The following is a 21,877-nucleotide window of genomic DNA, read 5'->3' as shown; positions in this document are numbered from 1 at the left end:
CCATAGGAACAAAATACTAAGTTGCAGAAGCAGGAAAATGTTCTCTCTTGTGTGTGAACCAAGTTGAAATAAAATGGCCAGGATGTCAAAAGCACTCAGATCTGGAAGTCAAGACCCAGTGCTGAATATGGAGATCAGACAAAACTTTTAGGAATAATGGTAAAAACTCATTCATCCAGACCGGTGGTTCAAAAAGTAAATATGGTCTGCTATGTGACCTCCAGCACATCAAGCCAAACTTTTTGAAATTTCCTCATTCCAGGAAGGTTAAGAAAACTTGACTGTTTGAAGGGGTGGCAGCAGCTGTTTAATTAGAAAGACATGAATCTGCTTTCTACTAGCCCTTGGGGATGAAAACAATTGCCCTTATTTGCCCTAACTATATCATGTAGAAAATGCTCGAGTAAACTGGTTCTTTAAAGAGCTTCCCCCAAAGCAACTTACTCTTTATTTACAAAGGAGCAAAGCATCTGGTGTTCAAAAAAGATTAGATCGTGTCTGCTAGATTAGTATTTCTAAATTGAAGCTAGATAAATCATTATGGTGTTTTTTTAGTAGCAGTAATTAGCTGCTAGGACAAACTACCATGTGATGTAGCAATTATCTATCACTTGTAGTCTTTAATCAAGTTAGGTTTGGATTGAAGTAGAAGAAATTATCTTGGTTGTATAAACAAAAGACTAGTTTCTGAGAAATTGGGTGTGATGGAACTGAGAATGCTAAAACAGACTTCCTAAGGTTTAAATCTAGTTTGGGCCTGAGGTAGGAAGGGCAAACATTTGAGGAAGTGAGGAGCATGGCTCCCAAGCAGCTTCCTGAGTTGAGGTAATTTATGTGGACAGAGAAAGATGAGAGGGTAGAGGAGGTGGTTGAGGTAGGAAGTCCTCCCGTCTTCTCTTCCCTGCCCCTCTGTGAGTTTTGAGGAAAAAAATATAATTTAGAGAAGGATTCCAAATTGATAATCTAGCAATGCTGCAATAAGGAGAAGCTTATCACAGTGAGGAGTTCTGGTGTTCTGTGGGGCAGAGGCAGAAACCGAATGGATATTCACCGTTTGAAGCACTGGGAGTTTGGTTCCCATGTTCTCCTAACTGGTTTTCCAAGTGTCCTTTAGGTAGACTGATTCAGTCTCAAGAGCCAGTCTTGGTCAAATTTTTGCCCACATGGATCCTAGCTGACCAATTTCATGTAGCATTATCAAGTTTACTTTTCCTTCTGCTGCCTCTCCCCATCACACCAAACTCTCAAGAATTTGTTCCATATTTGTGTGTAAAAGAGCTGTCGCAGTTCTTTCCGGGAAGCAATAAATCTTTGGCTGGAGAAAAGGCAATAAAGAAGGCACACAAGAGATGACTTATATGATATTGCATGCACAGGAACTCACATGCAGTCATGGGTAGCTTTTAAACCCTTCCTTACACAGCCTGCAAAGCTGTGTCATCTGTGCACTGTAAACTGATTTCCTTCCAGGCAATTTCCTGTCTGCCAACACTGTAGAATTTCTGTAGAATTTCTTTATAGAACCAGCCAGAACCTTACATCACCGTCCTCCTTCCCTGCCTTCACTTCCCTGTAGGACAGTGATAAATATCTGACCAGGGCTACTGTTTAGCACACAATCTTATTTATTATTTTATTTTTACATTACTATTATTAGTAGTATTTTATTTATGTATTTATACCCCACCTTTTCCCTTATGGGGAAACTCCCAACAACTATTCAACTAGGTAATAATCATATACCAAAAGGCAGCTGAATAAAAACAATCCAATAGCAGCAGAAAAAATAGGATGGCATTTAGCTAAGTTTTGCTCAAAGTAGTCTCACAGAAATTAATGAATATGAGTAAGGTCCATTAATTTCAATTGGTCTACTCTGAGTATAACTTAGTTGCCTTTCACGCATAAGAATCCACTCATTTCCACTCCATCTTTCTCCAGCATTGCAGATTATGAGAATTATGCCCTTCCCCAACAGCAGCCTCCCACCCTAGGGCCTCTTAAACCACTAGCATTTCATCCCCTGGATTAGAATGAAGTTCTCTTTCTGATAGACCTATTAAAGAGCAGGTTCTCTCCCTCTTGCAGGTTTCAGAAAATCCCACCAGTTTAAATGCAGGATCTCTCTGTAGTGGAAGGAGCGACAAGGTAGAAGGGAAAGCACATGTAAGCCTGAGGTCTGCTTTCTGATCTCTTTTAGAAAACACATTGTCTGAAAAAGACACCAGTAGCTTCTCTTGGAATACTTTACAACTTGTAACCTCCTTGTTGAATGTGTCTATCCAAAACCAGTCTGTTCTCAGACTGAAGTCCTAATGGTGCTGGAGAGGGTTGCACTGTTACTTCTCAAATTTTGGACATGATGCTATCTGTTGATACCCTGTAAATTGGGATGAGTGAATATAGTTCTTGGGTCAGGGATACCTGGCCTCAAATTTTGCTCGGTCACGGAGCTCCCTGGGTGGTCTTTGCAGATAGGGTGACATAAATCGCATGAAGGCTGCCCTAACCTCCTTGAAAGAACAAATGTGATGAGTAATTTTGCCTTTTAAAGGCAGAAGTGTCGTGTGTTCATTTCCTGTCAAAGAACTTTGTGCCACCATCTTGCATGATCTAACACAGGGGTCGGCAAAGCTTACCAGGCATGGGCCGGATCACTCCTGTGGAGCTCCTCCATGTGCCAGACTGGCACAGCGGAATGCCGGAAATCATGTCTGCGCATGTCCGTGGCGTCGAAAATTGCTTTGCACATGCCTAGATGCCAAAAATTGCACCTGCACAGAAGTGATTTTCGGTACCTGGGCATGCGCAGAAGCAATTTCCGGAGCAGTGGAAGAGAGTCCCCGTGCCACGCTAGTTTAGCGCAGTGCGTGGGGACTCGGTTTGGGGGTGGCTCGTGGGCCAGTTAAACAGCCTCCGTGGGCCTTAGGTTGGCGACCCCTGGTCCAACACCCAATTTTCCATTTTCTATCATTGCCTTTCCATTAAGAAACTTTCACAGAGTGGCATACATTTAAAGCAAAAACAGTAAAATGTTGTTAAGAAATAGTAAACGCAAGTGGCAGTCCTGAAAAAAGAGATAAAGTTCCATCATAGATTAAAAACCTCCTATAATATAATATAATTTGCCTGGTGCCATAATGGCGTAGATGAAAGCTGCACCTCCCTGGGGAGAGCACTCCGTAAGTGGGCTACTTTCTGGTAAGTCACTCTTACTAGGAAGAAGCATTTAACTTTGTAGACTTGGGCAGAGCTGTCTGCCCACAAACATTCTCTTTTGCAGCTTTCTCCTGAGATACTGGGCAGAATTACCCCAAGCCCTGGAGAATGAGCCTGGCAGTCTGCCATAGTACCCACGGGAAAAGAAGAAAAGGGAAGTGGGGATGTATACCTGACCTGAAGTACCTAGAGAGCAAGTCAGGAATGAAGAACTCTGCCTTTTGCCTCAAGTTCAGCTTTCTGTGTCTGCAAGGCAGACCCATTCCTTGGTCCACAGAAGTCTGAAGCTGGTCCTTGAAAGTTTAGGTCAAAAAGAGGGTCTTGTTGGAGCTGTGAGCTGTGCAGCCATTGAAAATCTGGGGTTTAAGCTCTGGCCCAGTGTAACTCTATGGACAGGGGAGGGGTTTCCTGAATGTGTGAGTGTTGCAATCTCTCTATGTCTTTGTGCAATTGTTTATTTCCTGCAAGTTCCTGTCTGTCACCACTCTGTTTACACCGATAAGGTTGAAGTGGAAAGGACATGATTCTGGTTATCTGAATACTCTTTGAATCATGAGTTTACCTATGGAGTTCTCTAAAGGACTTACTGTCTATGTGGGGGGGGGGGGATCTTACAGGAGGATTAGCACACCAATACTAATATTAAGTATTAGGAAATCAGGATACTTATGCATACTTTCCAGCTCACATTTAAGATAAGGACTAGTAGCAGGGTCTAGAGAGTTCATAATGGGGTCTCTTTTTATATCAAGTTATGCCTTTTATCCTGATGCCATGATCTTCAAGAACAAACCATAGAAAAAGTTCACATTGACATCCATCATTACAGTACAGTAGCTTCCTACCTAGAAGGACAAAATTTGGGGCTGCTGCCATAGCAGAGCCCCCACCTCCCATAAATGCTCCTTTCTGCTGGCAGATTTTGGCACAGAGGTGACTATGTACCAATCTAACCCCCTCCCCAAAGCCATCACAATCAGGAGAGGGGTTCAGATTGCAGCCTTAGCCCAGGAAAACTTATTTCACAATTAAATGTTAAGCCTTACAGGTATCACAAGATTTGTTATTCTGTTACTATAAAAACAACACACTCTGCTAATGCTCTAGAAGGGTCATTCCATGTCAGTTCAACGTGGTCATGCCACCCACTGTCTGGGATTTTGATGAAACTTGATGTACACCATTCCCTTATGGTTGAAAGAAACTCCCTTAAATTTTTCCCTCTGTCTCAAACAGTTTTAATTTTATAGAACTTCAAAGTTTCGTGAAATCTGTGTTTCTGTCCCTCTTGAGATCCTCGGCCTTGTGTGCATTTTATCTTTTTTCTCCATAACTAATGATCAGATCTCGTTGAAATTTTACAGAGAGATCAATAACATGATGAGGATTTTAGGAAAAAATAAACCAGCACTCAAATGATTTTATAAATGCCTTAAAAATGTATAAATGTAGCTTTTTTGATGGAAAAACTAGGTTTAGAAAGCCTAAATTTTCAGCGTTAGGGCACAATGCAATCAAAAGTTTTTGATGGTGAAAATTATTGCAAAGACATGCTCTTTCTCAACAAAGAATAAAATCTTTGGGTCTCTTATGTCTTGGAACAAAATTTTGTGTTTTTTGGACATCGTGGGGGGGAAATGGCTACTGGGTACAACTTTCCTACAATCCATAGCTGTAATAGAAAAAATTAATGAAACAAAGTTCATCTTAAAATCTAAAATAATATTGGTTATTACAGGGTTGTTTTTTTCAAAAGCGCAGGCTTGTTTTTCATTTTTGCAGTATTGTTCTCTGTGTAAAATTTCAAAGAGAACAGATCATTGGTTATGGGAAAAAAAACACACAAAGTTCTAAGGCACTTTCATTTTTGAGAACAGTCTCTATGCTGCAACATATAAGGAAGGGTTGCGGATAATTCTGGGTGTAGGGCAATCATTTGCTTCTCTCTCAGTCCCTGCTACCCTCCCTTTGTCCAAAGCTGCTTTCCCCACAGAACTGCAAATTGCACACTGGATATAAAATAATTTTTCGATGTGATTAATGCTATACAGTGCTTGAGTGCTCTGAGAGGATATAAAGGGGTTTAAAATGCATGTTTTGTAAAAGAAAAGAAAAAAAGGGGGGGAGACCCCATGTCCTATTGTAGGTTCTCTCCTTGTTTATAACCTCACATTCTGATTTACTGGCCTTAATTAAAATTGTCCTGGCTTGGGATTGCCATGTTAACAATGCCTCCCTAATAACCATGCTCGCATGCATCACACAATGGACAGTTACCTCTTGCATACATTCATATCTGCTACCAGTTACCACAAGGTTCCTGTGAGATTTCACAGTTCTGACCAAAACGTTGAGCTGTTCCTTCAGCACAAGTGAAATAAAGGCTGCACTTCGCTCTAAGTGTTCCTTCAGCACAAGTGAAATAAAGACTGCACTTTGCTCTAAGTGAAGGAAGTTGCTAGGATATTTCATGGCATCTTTCCCATGTTCCGAAACCTTCATTAGTCTTAAAGAGCCAGATGCAGATATGAGTTTGGTATCCAGATTTTTCACTCCCCCTAGCAGCAACTTCTCTGAAGCTTACAGGAATGTATTGCATTCCCTGCTTGGTAGTCTGTTTTCTTCTTGTTGGAAGAGCCACAAGTGAGGGTGGTTTCAGTAAGCCCACTGAAACAAATGTCTTATTAAATGAGCGTACAAAATCTGGTTCTGATAGTTACCAAAGAGAAGATTCTATATATAGATGCTGCTGAATTAATTAACTTGGAATTTGGTGAACTGGACTCTGGTGAATTTTCTCGGGGTAGACTTTCAGAGATCAGATGCAGGGTGGGGCAAACCCATCTGCACAGAAAACAATGAAATGTAGCAGGTTGTTGTAGTAACATTCTATTTCAATGCCGCCTTTTTTGGTGCTGAAACATTGCAGTGTAAACAGGAAGGGCGAATGCAGGGTTTCTCTAAGTCACAGTATATCTGGGGCTGCAATCTTAACTTGCACTTACGTCCAAGTAAAACATGGTTAGGATCAAGTTTTTGGGTTGCAATCCTACACACATTTACTTGAAGAGAAGTTGCATTGCAGTAAGTGGGACTTTGCAAATAGATATCTTTGGCATAAGGACAGGAAATTTATCCTCTAAATCCTTTTGAAATTTTGACAGAAGACTCTGAGAATAAAAATGAACAGAAAGCAAGGACATATTTACAGGCTGTATCCACATGAAACATATTTAGGAAGCTGGATTTAAAAGTGTATAACGGGCTTCTCCAGCTGCCTTTCTGTCTGTCTACAGTTTGTGGTCCCATTTCCCCACCACAACCTGCTGATATTTCCACCCTCCTCTATCTCCTTTTCATCTAATTATGCTAAGCAACACTGTTATCTTCCTGATCCATTCTGTAATATGTACAGTGGTACCTCGGGTTACAGACGCTTCAGGTTACAGACTCCGCTAACCCAGAAATATTACCTCGGGTTAAGAAGTTTTGCTTCAGGATGAGAACAGAAATCGTGTGTGGCAGCGGAAGGCTCCATTAGCTAAAGTGGTACCTCAGGTTAAGAACAGTTTCAGGTTAAGAACGGACCTCCAGAATGAATAAAGTTCTTGACCCGAGGTACCACAGTATTCTGTCGGCTTTAAAAGTAGTTGGAGCATGTTTCAGTAGATCGTATTGGAAGGGTTTGAATTAGGGGGTTGTCCTGTTGAAGCATGGACCGTACTGCTTATGTGCGGACACATTCAAGCAAACACAACCAAAGTCTTTTGCTCATGAAAAGTATAAAGTATGTCAATGTCGGGGGGGGGAGAGATCAGGAAGCTCCATCCATCTGCAGAATGGAAGAGGAGGGTAGCTTTGTATAAAGCAGTGGACAATAAGTTAGAATGTATATAACAATACTTAAAATCAGCAGTTCAGTCTTTGACATTGCATGTAATGTATTTACAGTGGTGCCTCGCAAGACGAAAAGAATCCGTTCCGCGAGTCTCTTCGTCTTGCGGGGTTTTTCGTCTTGCGAAGCAAGCCCGTTAGAGGTTTAGCGGCTTAGCGCTACAGTATTAGCGGCTTAGCCGGCTTAAAGATCAGCTGATAAGCGGCTTAACGATCAGCTGATAAGCGGCTTAAAGATCAGCTGATAAGCGGCTTAAGGATCAGCTGATAAGCGGCTTAACGATCAGCTGATAAGCGGCTTAGCATCAGCTGTTAAGCGGCTTAAAGATCAGCTGATAAGCGGCTTAGCATCAGCTGTTAAGCGGCTTAAAGATCAGCTGATAAGCGGCTTAAGGATCAGCTGATAAGTGGCTTAACGATCAGCTGATAAGCGGCTTAGCATCAGCTGTTAAGCGGCTTAAAGATCAGCTGATAAGCGGCTTAGCATCAGCTGTTAAGCGGCTTAAAGATCAGCTGATAAGCGGCTTAGCCATCAGCTGATAAGCGGCTTAAAGATCAGCTGATAAGCGGCTCAGCCATCAGCTGATAAGCGGTTTAGCGGCTTGGGAAAAAGGGGGGGGGAAGGAAAAAAACCCCGCAGGAACTCGCAAGACATTTTCGTCTTGCGAAGCAAGCACATAGCAAATTCGTTTTGCGAAGCACCTCCAAAACGGAAAACCCTTTCGTCTAGCGGGTTTTCCGTCTTGCGAGGCATTCGTCTTGCGGGGCACCACTGTATTGGATGTATATCTCATAAAGTAGTAAAGATTTTGTGTGGTGTTTTTTTTACAAAATCTACATGCTTGAATATACCATTTTTAAAAAAAAATTCTGATCAGGAGAGACTGACTTTGGTAACTTTTCTTTAAAAGAGAGAAGAAGAATGAGGCTCTTTGGTGACTGTGAAGTGTGTACATGGGACAAGTATTTGTGCTCTTCTGCAGACATCACCCATGGGACGTTGCACTGTTTTCTAGCTCTGCGCTGTTGCTCAGGCAGCTGAAGCATTATCTTATTTGGAATATGGAAAGCAGAATTGGACATCTGGAACAGCAACTGGAAAAAACAGTATGCCAAAGATCAGGCCCATTGCAGTGTGTTTTCAATTTGTCAGAATTCTTGCCGACTCTGAGTGGAAAAAGCAAAATTGCAGTCTGCGCCAGTGTTTAGTTTTCCTCTTGGGTTTTTTCTTTTTTATGAGCAGCTCAGGGCTGTTGTTTTGTTTGTCAGATGGTGAAGTAGAAGCCAGAATTATGGTGGACTTGCCACATGTGTACACATTGTGCCTTTAAATCACATTCAAAGATGGGAGGGAGGGGAATGCTTCTCACAAACAGCAATGTATAATACGTACTAAACTCTGCTTCCATCTTCTTTAGCGTGATTTCTTTCTTTCTGTACTGCAGAGGGAGATTCAGGGCAGCTGTACCACATACCCCTTTTAACAAGCTTGGCCCGGGCATTTCCCATACTTTTGTCTCTTTTTACCTTTCTTCTCTCAGCTGTTCAGTGTCTTTTGGAGTCCAAATTTAAATATCCTTCATGCCATGTTTACAGTGGTACCTCAGGTTACATACACTTCAGGTTACAGACTCCGCGAACCCAGAAATAGTGCTTCGGGTTAAGAACTTTGCTTCAGGATGAGAACAGAAATCGTGCTCTGGTGGCGCAGCAGCAGCAGGAGGCCCCATTAGCTAAAGTGGTGCTTCAGGTTAAGAACAGTTTCAGGTTAAGTATGGACCTCCGGAACAAATTAAGTACTTAACCTGAGGTACCACTGTATTTTGCAAATCTAGACTCAGTTGCCATGATTTTTGAATTGCCTTGCTTTTGAAAATAGCACTCCTTGAATGGAAGACGCTATGGGAAAAACTGTGCGACTATAATCCTGGTCTGGTATCTCAGAGAAAGAACCAGTATTTTAAAACTGGATATATCTTGTAGCCGGTAAAGACGTTGCACTAGAGAAAGCTACAGAGATGTGAGATGTGGGGAAATGATAATGTTTTTGCGGCACAACCCCAAGTTCCCACAGCACCACCTTATGCCAGGTGCATTACAGCGCTTCGGTGCACACCTGAATTATGCAGTTAAAATATAGAGACTGTGTTGTTGCAAGGCTAAAAATGAGGAGGAAGAGGAGAGTGGTGGCAGAAGGATGAAGTAAGTGGTGGCCAGGTTGATTGTATCTACCACTCCATGTTCACCTTACTATGAGCGTGCAAATAGGAGTGGATGAGTGTGTGGCTGTTCTTTGTGGCTTTTGGTGTTGTCCATATCCAGACTATGGCTTGCTTGCTTGCTTGCTTGCTTGCTTGCTTGCTTGCTTGCTTGCTTGCTTCAAGCAAACCGCATGTGGTAAGCCAGAAATCAACCAAGGTTTGTTCTTAGCTTATTTCTGGCATACTGCTGGTTGGACACACCTGACAAAATAAATTTGAAAAATAATGAGAAGCCACGCTGTGACTTTTTTGAGCCCCAAAGGTGCTCCATAAGGGAGAAGCCCATGGCAGGAAGTAGATACATTGGTACTTAAAGCAGTATACAGCATAGGGCTTGTTCTGGTCCCATGCCTAGAAAGCGTGAGTCTGAGTGGTTTCTGCTTGTCATGCACTTTCTAGGCATGGGTTCGAGCAGTTTTGCCCTCCCCCCACCGTTTTCCCCTGGGAAACCTACTCTTTAGCAATAAATTGGAGGAAGCATCGGTCCCAAGAAAACCCTATTGATGTTTGCTCTGATTCAGTGGTAAAGATCAGGCTTCCTTGGGTGAAAGCGGTGGGGCAAGGGCAAGTCTGGATGTCCCCAAATTGGTTGCGGCATATTGGGACATGAAAACAAGGCCAGTGTCTAACGTCTCTTTGCAAAATCTATGTCACTTCCCTCAAAAAGCTACCCTGAGGCTTTCAGCTAATGAGCCCCACTAGTGGACATCTCTGCAAAGACTTCTGTTAGTGCAACAGTGTTTTTCCCTTTCTTGCCTTTTTTCCTCCTCACCCCAAATTGACTCACGGTGGTTGGTAGAACTCCTGAAACAGTATGCTGGGAGGAGAGAGCGGATGGCTCCATTGGGCAAGCAGAAATGCTTATTCTGACAAAATGATCTGCTTAGCACTACACTGAATTCCTCTCTTGGTTTGGGGAGTTGCATATTCCTCAAGTCTTAGATTTAATCATGTTTTATTCTGGTATTGTGACATATACACACGACACATTCTGTGTCAAGATAACCCAAATTCCACAGTGCACATTTGCTTACTTGATGTAGCCTAATTTGAACACATCTGCCCCTTTATGTAATGTTTCCTGTTCTGCTTGGAAGAAAGTGCAAAAAAGAAAAAAATATAAACATGCATTTCAAAAAGACTGCTTAAGCTGGCTACTTTAATGTCCTTAAAGCTAAAAGTAGCCAGTTTAAGTATACTTTTTTAAAAAAAGGTATATCATAATTTGCCATCATGGGGATGTGCAAGAATGGTTCAGGATGCTGAGACTCCACCCCATGATCAGTAGCAAGATTATTCAGCGACACCTGTAGCTTCATCAGTCATTGCCTATATATTTTAAAGAATATGACACAATGATCAGTACAGTGGTACCTCGGGTTACATACGCTTCAGGTTACAGACGCTTCAGGTTACAGACTCCGCTAACCCAGAAATAGTACCTCGTGTGAAGAGCTTTGCTTCAGGGTGAGAACGGAAATCATGCTCCGGCGGCGTGGCAGCAGCAGCAGGAGGCCCCATTAGCTAAAGTGGTGCTTCAGGTTAAGAACAGTTTCAGGTTAAGAATGGACCTCCGGAATGAATTAAGTACTTAACCCGAGGTACCACTGTACAAGTATCCTAGCATAGGGTCTTCATGAAATGAAATTCTTTGAGCCATACTACACTTCACACATTGTCTGATGCTTCACAACAGACACACTTTTGGTAGTTAAGGCACTGGAAATGCTCTTCTGCTACTTGAGTGCCATTGTCATTAATTATGTGCTAATGTAACCCCCAGCTGATACACTAGGACATAGATTCAAACATAACTTTCTAATTGCACTGGGATGAAAAGAACCCTATTGATAAGTGTCTCATTTGGGTTGCTGGAGGGAAATGAATGACTAAGTCAACCTGAGGATTGTGTTTGGATATGTGTTTGGTGCAGATGATGTCTTTTAAACAAAACTGTAACCTCATTTAATCTCTTGAGAGCCAGTGTGGTATAGTGGTTAAGAGCGATAGTCTCGTAATCTGGGGAACCGGGTTCGTGTCTCCGCTCCTCCACATGCAGCTGCTGGGTGACCTTGGGCCAGTCACACTTCTTTGAAGTCTCTCAGCCCCACTCACCTCACAGAGTGTTTGTTGTGGGGGAGGAAGGGAAAGGAGAATGTTAGCCGCTTTGAGACTCCTTCGGGTAGTGATAAAGCAGGATATCAAATCCAAACTCTTCTTCTTCTTATCCCTCATCCCATCTCACAGACCCTGCCCACATTTGCCTGGGTGTTTGGTGCATCTTGGGTGTGTGACGAGGTTTGGAACGTTTTGGTGAATCGTTTTATGGCATGAGCAATCTCTTTTTACCCATTTATTTGAAGGGGTCGTGTTAACCTGCCTTCTTAAATTTCTTTTCAGCTGGCAGGAGGAATAATTCTAGGTGTGGCATTGTGGCTTCGTCACGATTCGCAGACCTCAAGTATCTTGGAATCGAGGCTAGATGACCAGCCGGCTCCTAGCACATACTACGTTGGTAAGCAGGAACCATGGGGGCTGGAAGGGGCTGGAATGTTGTAAGAATGAGACGGGGTGGAAAAGCGGTTTGTTCCTCAACAGCTCTCTGGAACATTATCTGCCCTTAATAAAGCAATGCAAAAAAGAAGGAGAGGAAAAAGAAGAGAGAATAGCTATTTTCTATAATGGCAAACATTATAACTAAACTAAACTTCCTACTGAAAGTGGTGCAGCTGTTGACTCTGTTGACTTTTTGCTTTTGGACACAGTATATAATCAGGCTAGTCTGAACTAACCTGCAAACAGAGCTTTGGGTTACAGAGTGCAGACCGTCTCCTAGCCCCTTTTGGAGCTTTGTATCATGCTCTGTGCTAAAAGTGCATGTGAAATAATTGTGTAGTGTCCAAAACTCAAACCCCCAGAATCTGACAAAGTGCCTATATTTGTGGCACTTCTCAGTTTAAGAGGTGAATCAGCTACAGCAGAAACTTCTGCATTGTTATCAGTAACCTAACAGAGCACCTGTCCATAGGAATACCTTATTGCATTGTACCTTATACCTGACATTCCTGTTCTCCTCTCCTCATCTTCTGACCCCACCACCACCACTTTTGAAGTCTATGTCCTGACTCTTTAACATTCCGCCCACCATAGGTTGCTTTGCTCTGGTGTCCTTGTGTGGATTTATCATTAGTCAGTCTCAAGCACTGAGAGATAATGTTTCAGCCCAACGGCTGCATTCCCTTTTGGGCAACCATCTGTGGGCCACATGGCAGTGGTGGGTGGGAGCAGAGGCCAAAGTGGCCAGAGGAACACATGTAAATTTCACCACCTGTGAAGTTTCTGCACACACACTCGCATACCCTTCTCTGCCCTCCTTCCAGACAGACAAGAAGCTTTATTAGAGCTCAGGGACACATTTCTACAAGGTGAAGACCTCAATATGTGAAGTAGGGCCAGTGAGAGATGTAACCTGGGGAGAGTTCTGAGGGCCAAATGGAGAGAGCTGAAAGGCCACATTCAGGTTGGATGAGGTTTCCCACTCCTGGTTTAGCTGCTTTATAGAAGTAAGCTGCTTGGCTGTTTGAGATGAGTGCTTTAGTGGCTGATGGAAAACAGGACTGTGACTGGTTGTGATGTCATAATTGTGTTACCTTTGTTTTATTTTCATTTTGTTGTACTTTCCGTTTGGTTTTAATCCCTGTAAACTGCTCAGAGAACTTCGGTTACAGGAAAGGCTGTTGATTGTAAAAATGGAATAAAAATGCTCAGATTTGAATTGCAAGGCTCTTGAGCAACCTTTGACGAATTTAGGATAAATGGTAGCCCTTTTATGTAAGGCACTGTTGGAAGTGACATTATCTTGATTTATACAAACTGAAGAGCTTTTAGAGCCTTTTATCAAAAAGCAGGAGGCTTGTTTGATAAATATGCTTCAATGTTGTTGACTCAAATGGAAAAGAGAAGGTTGATCCTCTTGTGCAGCGAGTATTTTGCTCAAAGGCAAGCATTTCTTGAATGTGTTGAGTCTGGGATAGGGTGGGGGCGGACATTCAAGCACAGCCATCTTTTTCCACAGCTGAATCTGCATAAAGTTCTATGCATACCACCTGCTGCTGAGCATGAGGGGAACTTGTAGCCCTCCAGATGTTGTTGGGACTCCCAACTTCCATCATTCCCAGCCAGCATTGCCAATGGTCAGAGATGATGGGAGTTGTGGTCCAGCAACTTCTGGCATGCCACAAGTTTTCCCTGTTCCTGCTCTACAGACTTTGTTGGGGGTGGGCAGGTTAGTAAATCCCGTGCTGGTTTTAGAAGAGGAATAGAACAGGAACACTCTCTCTTTGACTACCTGTCCTAAAGCTAGTAACAGGAAAACATAGCAAAACTCCCAGCACTTTCTTCCAAAACCACATTGGGATGTTGGGGGCAGTAAGGCACAAGGAGACCTACAAATGCGATGCAGATCAGTGAGGGTCCACTTGGAGGGGGCACTTGGTCTTTCCAGGACTTGGCTGGTGAGAGAGGAAGGAATCGCTTGCTTCAGGATCCTAGACGTCCCTGGATTTAGGGCAGTGTGGGCGGTTCCCCTGCACAGGGTGCTGAGCCGAGGTGGCACAAAATTGAGAAGATTCATTTGGGAGTGCCCAATTTTGGCCTTGCTCAGGGCGCACCATATTACCAAAGATTACCAACATTCACCCCTGCTAGACCTTTGCTTGCACGCAGCTCTTGCTCCAAGCCTCTGAATGGTGAGGAGCTATGGCTCGGCTGAGGAGGATGCAGAGCAGCAGCTGTCTTCAATTGCAGTGATCAACGTGACTCATGTTCTCCAGGCTTGCCTGCCTGGATAAGTGTACTTAGGCTTAATATGATCTCTCTCATTTTTGTAAGTAAATCAGCCAGACTGCTGACTTGCTCAGAAGCAGAGCCCTTTTTTGGAATCATCCATCTCTGCAGGAGCAGCAGTCCAAAGCTTACAGCGCATTAAGCTGTGCAGAGCATCTGCTTTTGGTATCCCACTTTCCTCACACAGCTTGGCAGTGCCACCAGCACTGAAGTGTTCCTCAGTGCCTATTTCCATGATTTGTTTTTTTGCATGCTGCCCACTTGCTTTTTGCACTGATTGGGAGAATATGGAGGCTTTGAGTCCTGTGTCGTGGATGTGGAGCAGCGGAAGGCAGAAAGACCGGGAAGTGGTGTGATGTGGTCAGCAGGTTATTTCTCCAGAATTTCTGCCCTACAGAAGGAAGCAATGTCTTTCTATCTCTCTCTTTTGCCAGTATTTGTTAAACATCCAGCAATCTGCTTCCTAGTAACATTGGAAGTATTCCTAATATGCCTGCCGTGTGTGGGTGTGTGAGAGAGAAGCTCAGATAACTTATTAATAGAAGCTGATATGGCAGAGCTGTGAGTGACAAGAGTTTTAAAAGCGCAGCTGAATTAGCTTCTTGTGTCCAAAAACATATGGCCCACCCTCTTGTGGAGCTGCCAACATGTTGCTGTGTGAGAATCATGCAGAAAAGGCGCTGCTTGGATTCCTCAGGGTTGTTTTTTAATTTCCATTCAGTAATAAATAGCAGACCATTTTGTTCAACTGTTCTCAACCCGAGGCTCCCCAAGTCTGAAGCCTCTGATGGCTTCTAATTGAAAGATTTGTTTCCAGACTTGCCACACCCTGCTTTGCTCTAGTGACTCCACTCCACTTGGCTATTCCTGGTTCACGGAGAGAGAGGAAAAGAGGAATCTTGTCCAGTGAACTTAAGGATATGTGCTGCTCTGCTTCCACATCCCTTGTATCATTTCTCAGACCTCAAACATTGGAGCATTTCTGCATGCTAGAACTCAACGTAGAGCTGTCCTCTGCATAAAATATCCTCCGTACTGTATATTAGGAGACATTTGCAAATTCACATGCATGTTGCTTAATTGGTCTGCTTCTGCAATCCGAAAGGAGAGGGGAGGTCACAGCATATGGAACGTGTTGTTTCATTTCTCTTGTGAGGGTGTGGGAACGAAGGAGGGGGAACTTTCAGATTGTTAGAAGATGCATGAACTGTGAGCTGTGCTGAAAGACTTCCCTCCCTCCCACCCCCTCCATCCCAAATCTTTCCCTCTTCTTGTTTTCAACAAACATGCCAGCACGCAAGCAATATTTTCCCTCCCCTCTTCAACTGTGAATTCTAGAAACGTTTATAAAATAAAAGCTGAGCTTTCAAGGAGTACTGTATGTTCCAGCTGCTGAATCCTGTGGTTTTTAAGTTCCATCGGAGCCTTGGGCTATAAGGGAGAGAAGACAGCATTAACTTTCAGGGGAGAGTGCGCAGCCTGCTACCAGCCCTGTGCTAACAAGCCGTGTTTTGATAGCTGGCTTTGCCTACATGAGATGGCCTCTGAAGCGACCATTTTGAGGGAGTGGGTTTGTAGTGTACTGAGATCAGCACAGTGGCGAGGAAGTAATAACTGGGTAGGAGGAGGAGCAGCAGCTCAGTGCGATCACTTTTGCCAAAGCCCTTACGAGCCACGGATGGAGGATGCAGTGCGGAGTGAGTGGGAAGCAACAGGCAGCTGTGAGGATTAGGAGCCGACTAGGGGCAGACATTTGTGGTGTGTGTGCTGGGTGTGTCTGTGCGGGATGGCTGCATCACCCTTCTCAGAAATGGAGCTCCCTGCCTGGCTGCAGAGAAGCCTCCCACCCCTATGCTGCTTTCTGTGTTTGTTCTTCGGCAGCTCCTCATTCCATCTTGGCAGAGTGAGTGGAGCAGCTGGATGTCTTTTTCGATGCTAGCAGGAGGGTGTGTGTGTGTGTGTGTGTGTGTGTGTGTTTCCCCGCCCCCTCCTCCCACTGCAGCTCTGGCTGTGAAGGCTGGGCCTTCGTGCCACGGCGCCTGTTTACCGTCAGCTAGAGAAAGAAGAGTTCCTTCTCCTGGGAGTGGAGGAGGGAAGGGCCAGGCAACGATGTGAAATGGAGGGCGGCGGATGAGGGCAGAAAAAGAGAAGCTTTACCATCGATGATACAGCCCCAAGGCCTTTCCTCAATGGTATCTGGCTACAAAGCTATTGCTACAATGGGCCGGAGCTGCGGTCTTGGTTAACGTATCCCCCAGCTCATAAAAAAAGCTTGAGATCAGGGTGTCTCTCTGCCCCTGCCAGAATATATGTAACCTGTCATGAAGATGCATCCTCCTAGTATTTTCTCCCAACATTTGCTTTGACTGCTTGTTTAAATTGGCATGGTGCCTTGGTTGATTCTGGTTCTTGTTCAGGTCTATACAGCCGGTCAGTTATGGATCCCAGTGGACACATGCCATGTACTCCATAGGTGCTAGACCCCTATAGTAATGCAAGAGTATCCTGCAGCAGCTTGTTGCTTTCCCTGTTGTTGTTTTTTTCCAGACCCTGCACACCTGGTTCTGTGTCACAGCACCAAATTGTTACTCCATGAGGCATGCTAGCTGCGAAACATTTTTATGCTATGGATATCCCAAATAGTTGGGTGGCTAAAATTATTTCTAACTTTTAGAAATATATATATATTTAAAAAAGGCATTTGGAGTGCAGATGCAGACTTACAGACTTGAAGCAATGGGCCTCTTATTTCCTAACACTTGTTTCCTTTCATCCTATTTCTACTGGTTCTTTTTTAAATTGCTCTGGTTTCAACGTCAGATGCATCAATGCTTAAGCATATTTATCACAGTGAATTCAGTGGGGCTTAGAAGGTAGATGCAAACTTTATGAACTTTATGAACTCTGGTTATAAGACAGAAATATCCTGACTTTGAATTGCAAAATGCATTCACAGCTGATAGTGCTAAATTATGGTTCCCATGTGTTTTTGATGTCCCCCTGGTGACAAATGTAGAAGCAGCCCTGGGAGAGAAGGACTGGACCCCAATATCTCTGCTGTCATCAGCTCATGCCAGCACGGCTAAGAGTCAGGGGGAAATGGCTGTTGTAATCGAACAAGACCTGAACCACACTGGTTACCCCTGTTACAGAGGAAACTTGGCTTGGGAGTCATTTTTATTTAAGGAATTTCTCCCTTGAATGATCTGGGGGTGAGAGCTATGTGTGTCATCAAGGGTTGGAATGTCCCTCCTTCTCAGCCCTACTCGCCCTGCCCTAAGAGTCCTTGCTTAAGGAGCTGCTACCTTTGGGGGGTTGCCAAAGGGGAAGCTATCCTCTGGAAGGATGCAGTGTCAGGGTCCAGACACTTGACTTAAGGGAGCTGAGCAGTGCTCTCCACCCAGCTAAGGAAAGCTCCACCCCAGTCGGCCTGTACTATTCTGAGACTGCTTGTACACACAGCATTTTCCTTGGGGGTGGGTTGTTTCCTTCTTAGGCCACTGCAACCCACCAGAGAGGAACGGCAACAGAATCAGCAAGCTTGGTAGGAAAAGGCTAAGAAAAGCCAGGTTCCCGCTGCCTGCTTCTCCATCACCAGAAAGCTAGAGATACAGGTGTTCTTGGCTCCCATGTTACAGAAGAAAACAAAGTCAATCCATAGTTTTGTGGGGGAGCATGACAGATTTAAAGATCAGTGGTGGGTAGTGGCGTAGCGTGGGGGGTGCAGGGGGGGCCGGCCGCACCGGGTGCAACATCTGGGGGGGGCGCGCTCGCACTCGCAGCCCTCTGCCCCTACCTGGCTCACTCACTCTCTCTCACTGCAGTGCTGGCTGTGCGAATCCGATCCGAGCCGCTTGGTCGCCGCCCACTGTGGAGGGGGTGGGTGCCAGGCGTGCGGTGCAGAGAGAGAGCGAGGGACTATCTGGGGGAGGGACAGTGCAGCGGCCACCCAGCGCAGCGCTGAGTGCGGGAGAGAACCACACCAGACCAGACCAGGCAGCAGCAAGAAGAAGCTGGCAGCGGCGGCAGGTTAGGGGTTAGGGGGCGCAAATTACTTGCCTTGCCCCGGGTTAGGGGGCGCAAATTACTTGTCTTGCCCCGGGTTAGGGGCGCAAATTACTTGCCTTGCCCCGGGTGCTGACAACCCACGCTACGCCACTGGTGGTGGGTTGTAAGTTTGCCCCAGAATCGACTAATATCTTCATGGGTTGGTTTGAACAGCTAGAGGGCATGCAAGAAAGTAAAAGAAAATGAATATGTACAATACATTTAAAGTAGAATTATACAATTTTAATGGGACGCGGGTGGCTCTATGGATTAAACCACAGAGCCTAGGACTTGTCGATCAGAAGGTCGGCGGTTCGAATCCCCGCAATGGGGTGAGCTCCCGTTGCTCAGTCCCTGCTCCTGCCAACCTAGCAGTTTGAAAGCACGTCAAAGTGCAAGTACAGTGGTACCTCGGGTTAAGTACTTAATTCGTTCCGGAGGTCCGTTCTTAACCTGAAACTGTTCTTAACCCGAAGCACCACTTTAGCTAATGGGGCCTCCTGCTGCTGCCGCGCCGCCGGAACCCGATTTCTGTTCTTATCCTGAAGCAAAGTTCTTAACTTGAAGCACTATTTCTGGCTTAGTGGAGTGTGTAACCTGAAGCGTATGTAACCTGAAGCATATGTAACCCAAGGTGCCACTGTAGATAAATAGGTACTGCTCCAGCAGGAAGGTAAACAGCGTTTCCGTGCGCTGCTCTGGTTTGCCAGAAGCGGCTTAGTCATGCTGGCCACATGACCCGGAAGCTGTCTGCGGACAAACGCCGGCTCCCTTGGCCTATAGAGTGAGATGAGCGTGCAACCCCAGAGTCGTCCGCGACTGGACCTAACGGTCAGGGGTACCTTTACCGTATACAATTTTAACCAGTTATGGCTACCGCCCCCCCCCCCGAATCCTGGGAACTTATTTGTTAAGGGTGCTGAGAATTGTTAGGAGACCCCTATTCCCCTCACAGAGCTACAGAGTTCCTTGGGGAGAGGGATTGATGGTTAAACCACTCTGAGACAGATTAGACAAGAGGGTCCTGTTTTAGGCACATAGATACAACATAACTGTTGTTGGACTAAATAGCTTCCCAGTATCGATTTACTGCATGCTCCTTTTCCACGTTCCTTTGACCTTCCTATGCCCTGTACACATTATTTCTAAATAGACTTTTCCTTTGATTTGTCAGTTTTGCAGCAATCTTCCCCCTTGGCTGCTCTGGGCTGAACATGGAGTTCTGGGCAATGCATCCATCGTAAAACAATGCATCCAGTCTAAAAACCTGTGAAACATGAAGAACAACTTTGTTTTTTCATTTTTCTTTAAAATTGTAGCTCTCCTAATCAGTTGGTTGGTTTCAGGAAGACTTGAATTTCAGTCTTTTCTCCAGAGCTGACTACTTGGACTGTCCAGGGCTGACTCTTAGTAGCCAGTGAACACCAGATCCCTGAGAGGTCTTCCCCATGGCTGGGCTTGACTTTGCCATTGCATTGACTTTGCTGCAGCAATATGCAGAACTTGTTCATGACCACAAAATAACTAAAGTTCTTCTCATAAAGAAGTAGAAGCAGGGACTTCCCACCTCCTCCTTAGCAGGGACTTCCCATCTCGTCTGCCTTTCACCAAGAAAAGAGACAGCAAATGAATCTGAAAGAGTATGCAAATAGCACAGAGTCCAAAATAAGAGAGCTGCTGACTGCTCCCACTCAGCTGAGCTGCTGAAGAACATGTGCCCTCCCTCAGTATGTCTGCCCATCTTGCAATTTCCATCACTTTTTTGAACTTAAGGTTCACACATTTATATATATTTTATATATATATATATATATATATATATATGCATGACGATAGAAGGGATCCTATAAATTTTTCACTGATGCTTTTTTAGTATACACTCCAAATTTATTATTTCCAATATTTTTTCTCATGTGTCTTTGTGTACAGAGAGAGATCTCCTAATCAGTTTGTTGGAATTACATAGTGATCCCACAATAGCAAGGGGATTGTATACTTTTACCTAAAGTACAGAAAGTTTGGCTTCAGAGTTTTGTCTTTTTTGTCATGGAGCTACAGCGGGTGGGGAGAGTTACTGGAGGAGTAGTACTCATGATGTGAGATTCTCCAGAGAACATCTGGAATGATTTCCTGCCAGATAGCATTCTTTCGGTATAAGATAGGCTCCATGTAGTGTAGAAAGTTCTTCTCAGGAAGGCAGGGGAAAGCAAGGAGTAGACTTTTCTCCTACTCCTACTTGTATCACTTGAGAAGGCTGGAGTAGGCTTACCTGTAGAGATATTCAGGGTGTGGATCACTACAACTGTATGGGGAGTTTCCGTGTAAAAGACTTATTACAGTCCCTGGTTCTAGTACTTGGAGGAAATGTCCTGGTTAAGTGAAGGAAAACACTTAACCTATAATAGTAGTAGTCATAGTATTCATTTCATTTCTTTACCACTTTATATTTTTAAGAAACAAGCAGCGCTTTACAACACATTAAAACATCAAATAAAACAATCCAGAATAAAACATTCCTAGAGAAAGTCAAATGCAAAGTATACCCATTCAAAGCAACATAGTTAACAGCAAACTTAAAGATTTCAAAACAGAACATTACAAAGCAGGTCAACCACAGAATGCACATTTAACGCAGCAAAGTGTTCTAAGAAAAACCTGAAAGGAAACATTGCTAAAGGAAATCAAATATAAAATGCATATTTAAAACAGCACAATTAACTAGAATAAAATATCATAAGCATGGAACATTGCTGCTGCTGCTGTTGCTGCCAATCCTCTCAATGGTGGTTCATGATGAGTGGCAGCTATGAAAGCGCTGGCTCCGTGACCTGGGTCTGCACTAAGAGATGGCCAAGATGGTCCCAGCAATCTTGCCTCTACATATTTTCCTATCCCATTCTTCTTAAGTTCCCTGGCTCCACAGTTTAAGAAGAAATCAAACTTGGGCTCTAGCCACATTACCCCTCTCAGAAATCATTGTATGTTCCCTTTTTTTGATTATGTTGCCCATAAAACATGAAAAGAGTAAGAATGTGGTCAGGAAATAAAGAGAGTGCTCTTCCTAAACTTTGCCTTGTTCCTTCTCTTGCCTGTTTGACAACAACAGGTAGTGAAATTGGCAGGTGTGAGCAGGAAGAGATATAGCCAAATGATTCCAGCATTCCAAGAGTTTCTGTGGATGCATTTATTGCCTGTTTTCTGGGCTGAAGACTGAGGAGATGGATCTGTCTTCACACCCTAGGTTTTGGCTCTGATCCTAAAAACCCAGTTGTGCGAGCTAATCCTGATGGCAGATGCAGTTTCACCTGTCACCAGAAGTGTATCTCTTCAATAAATGGTTGTACAACACAGTTTTTTTGAGGGGGGGGAGGTGCCAAGCAATTTTTGACGAGAGACAAGTATGACTCTAATAAAGGTTTGGTCATAAAGGAATTGTGTCTCAATGGAACAGCATTTGTCTGCATTCAAATGACTAGGTGGCTCCAAGAGAGATTTGGAAGACACCCCAGTTACTGAAGGGTCAGGAGGTCTTTTGTTTTACTTTTCTCTGAAAAAGGAAACGCAGTGCTGACCAACCCAATTCTCCAGAACTGCTTATGGAGTTCCACACA

General features: G+C 44.2%; 1 protein-coding gene across 1 annotated transcript in view; it reads left to right on the top strand.

The window, feature by feature from the left end:
- CD81 (CD81 molecule) overlaps positions 1 to 21,877 on the top strand; it is a 56,208-nt gene that overhangs the window by 14,176 nt on the left and 20,155 nt on the right. The window contains exon 2 of the mRNA XM_080999906.1: positions 11,775 to 11,889. Coding sequence (XP_080856032.1) covers positions 11,775 to 11,889 — 115 coding nt within the window. The remainder of the gene's footprint in view (positions 1 to 11,774; positions 11,890 to 21,877) is intronic.

This window comes from Podarcis pityusensis (genome assembly GCF_964106645.2).
Source record: "Podarcis pityusensis genome assembly, chromosome: 1".
Lineage (NCBI taxonomy): Eukaryota > Metazoa > Chordata > Lepidosauria > Squamata > Lacertidae > Podarcis > Podarcis pityusensis.
This window is presented reverse-complemented; position numbering and strand designations above follow the sequence as displayed.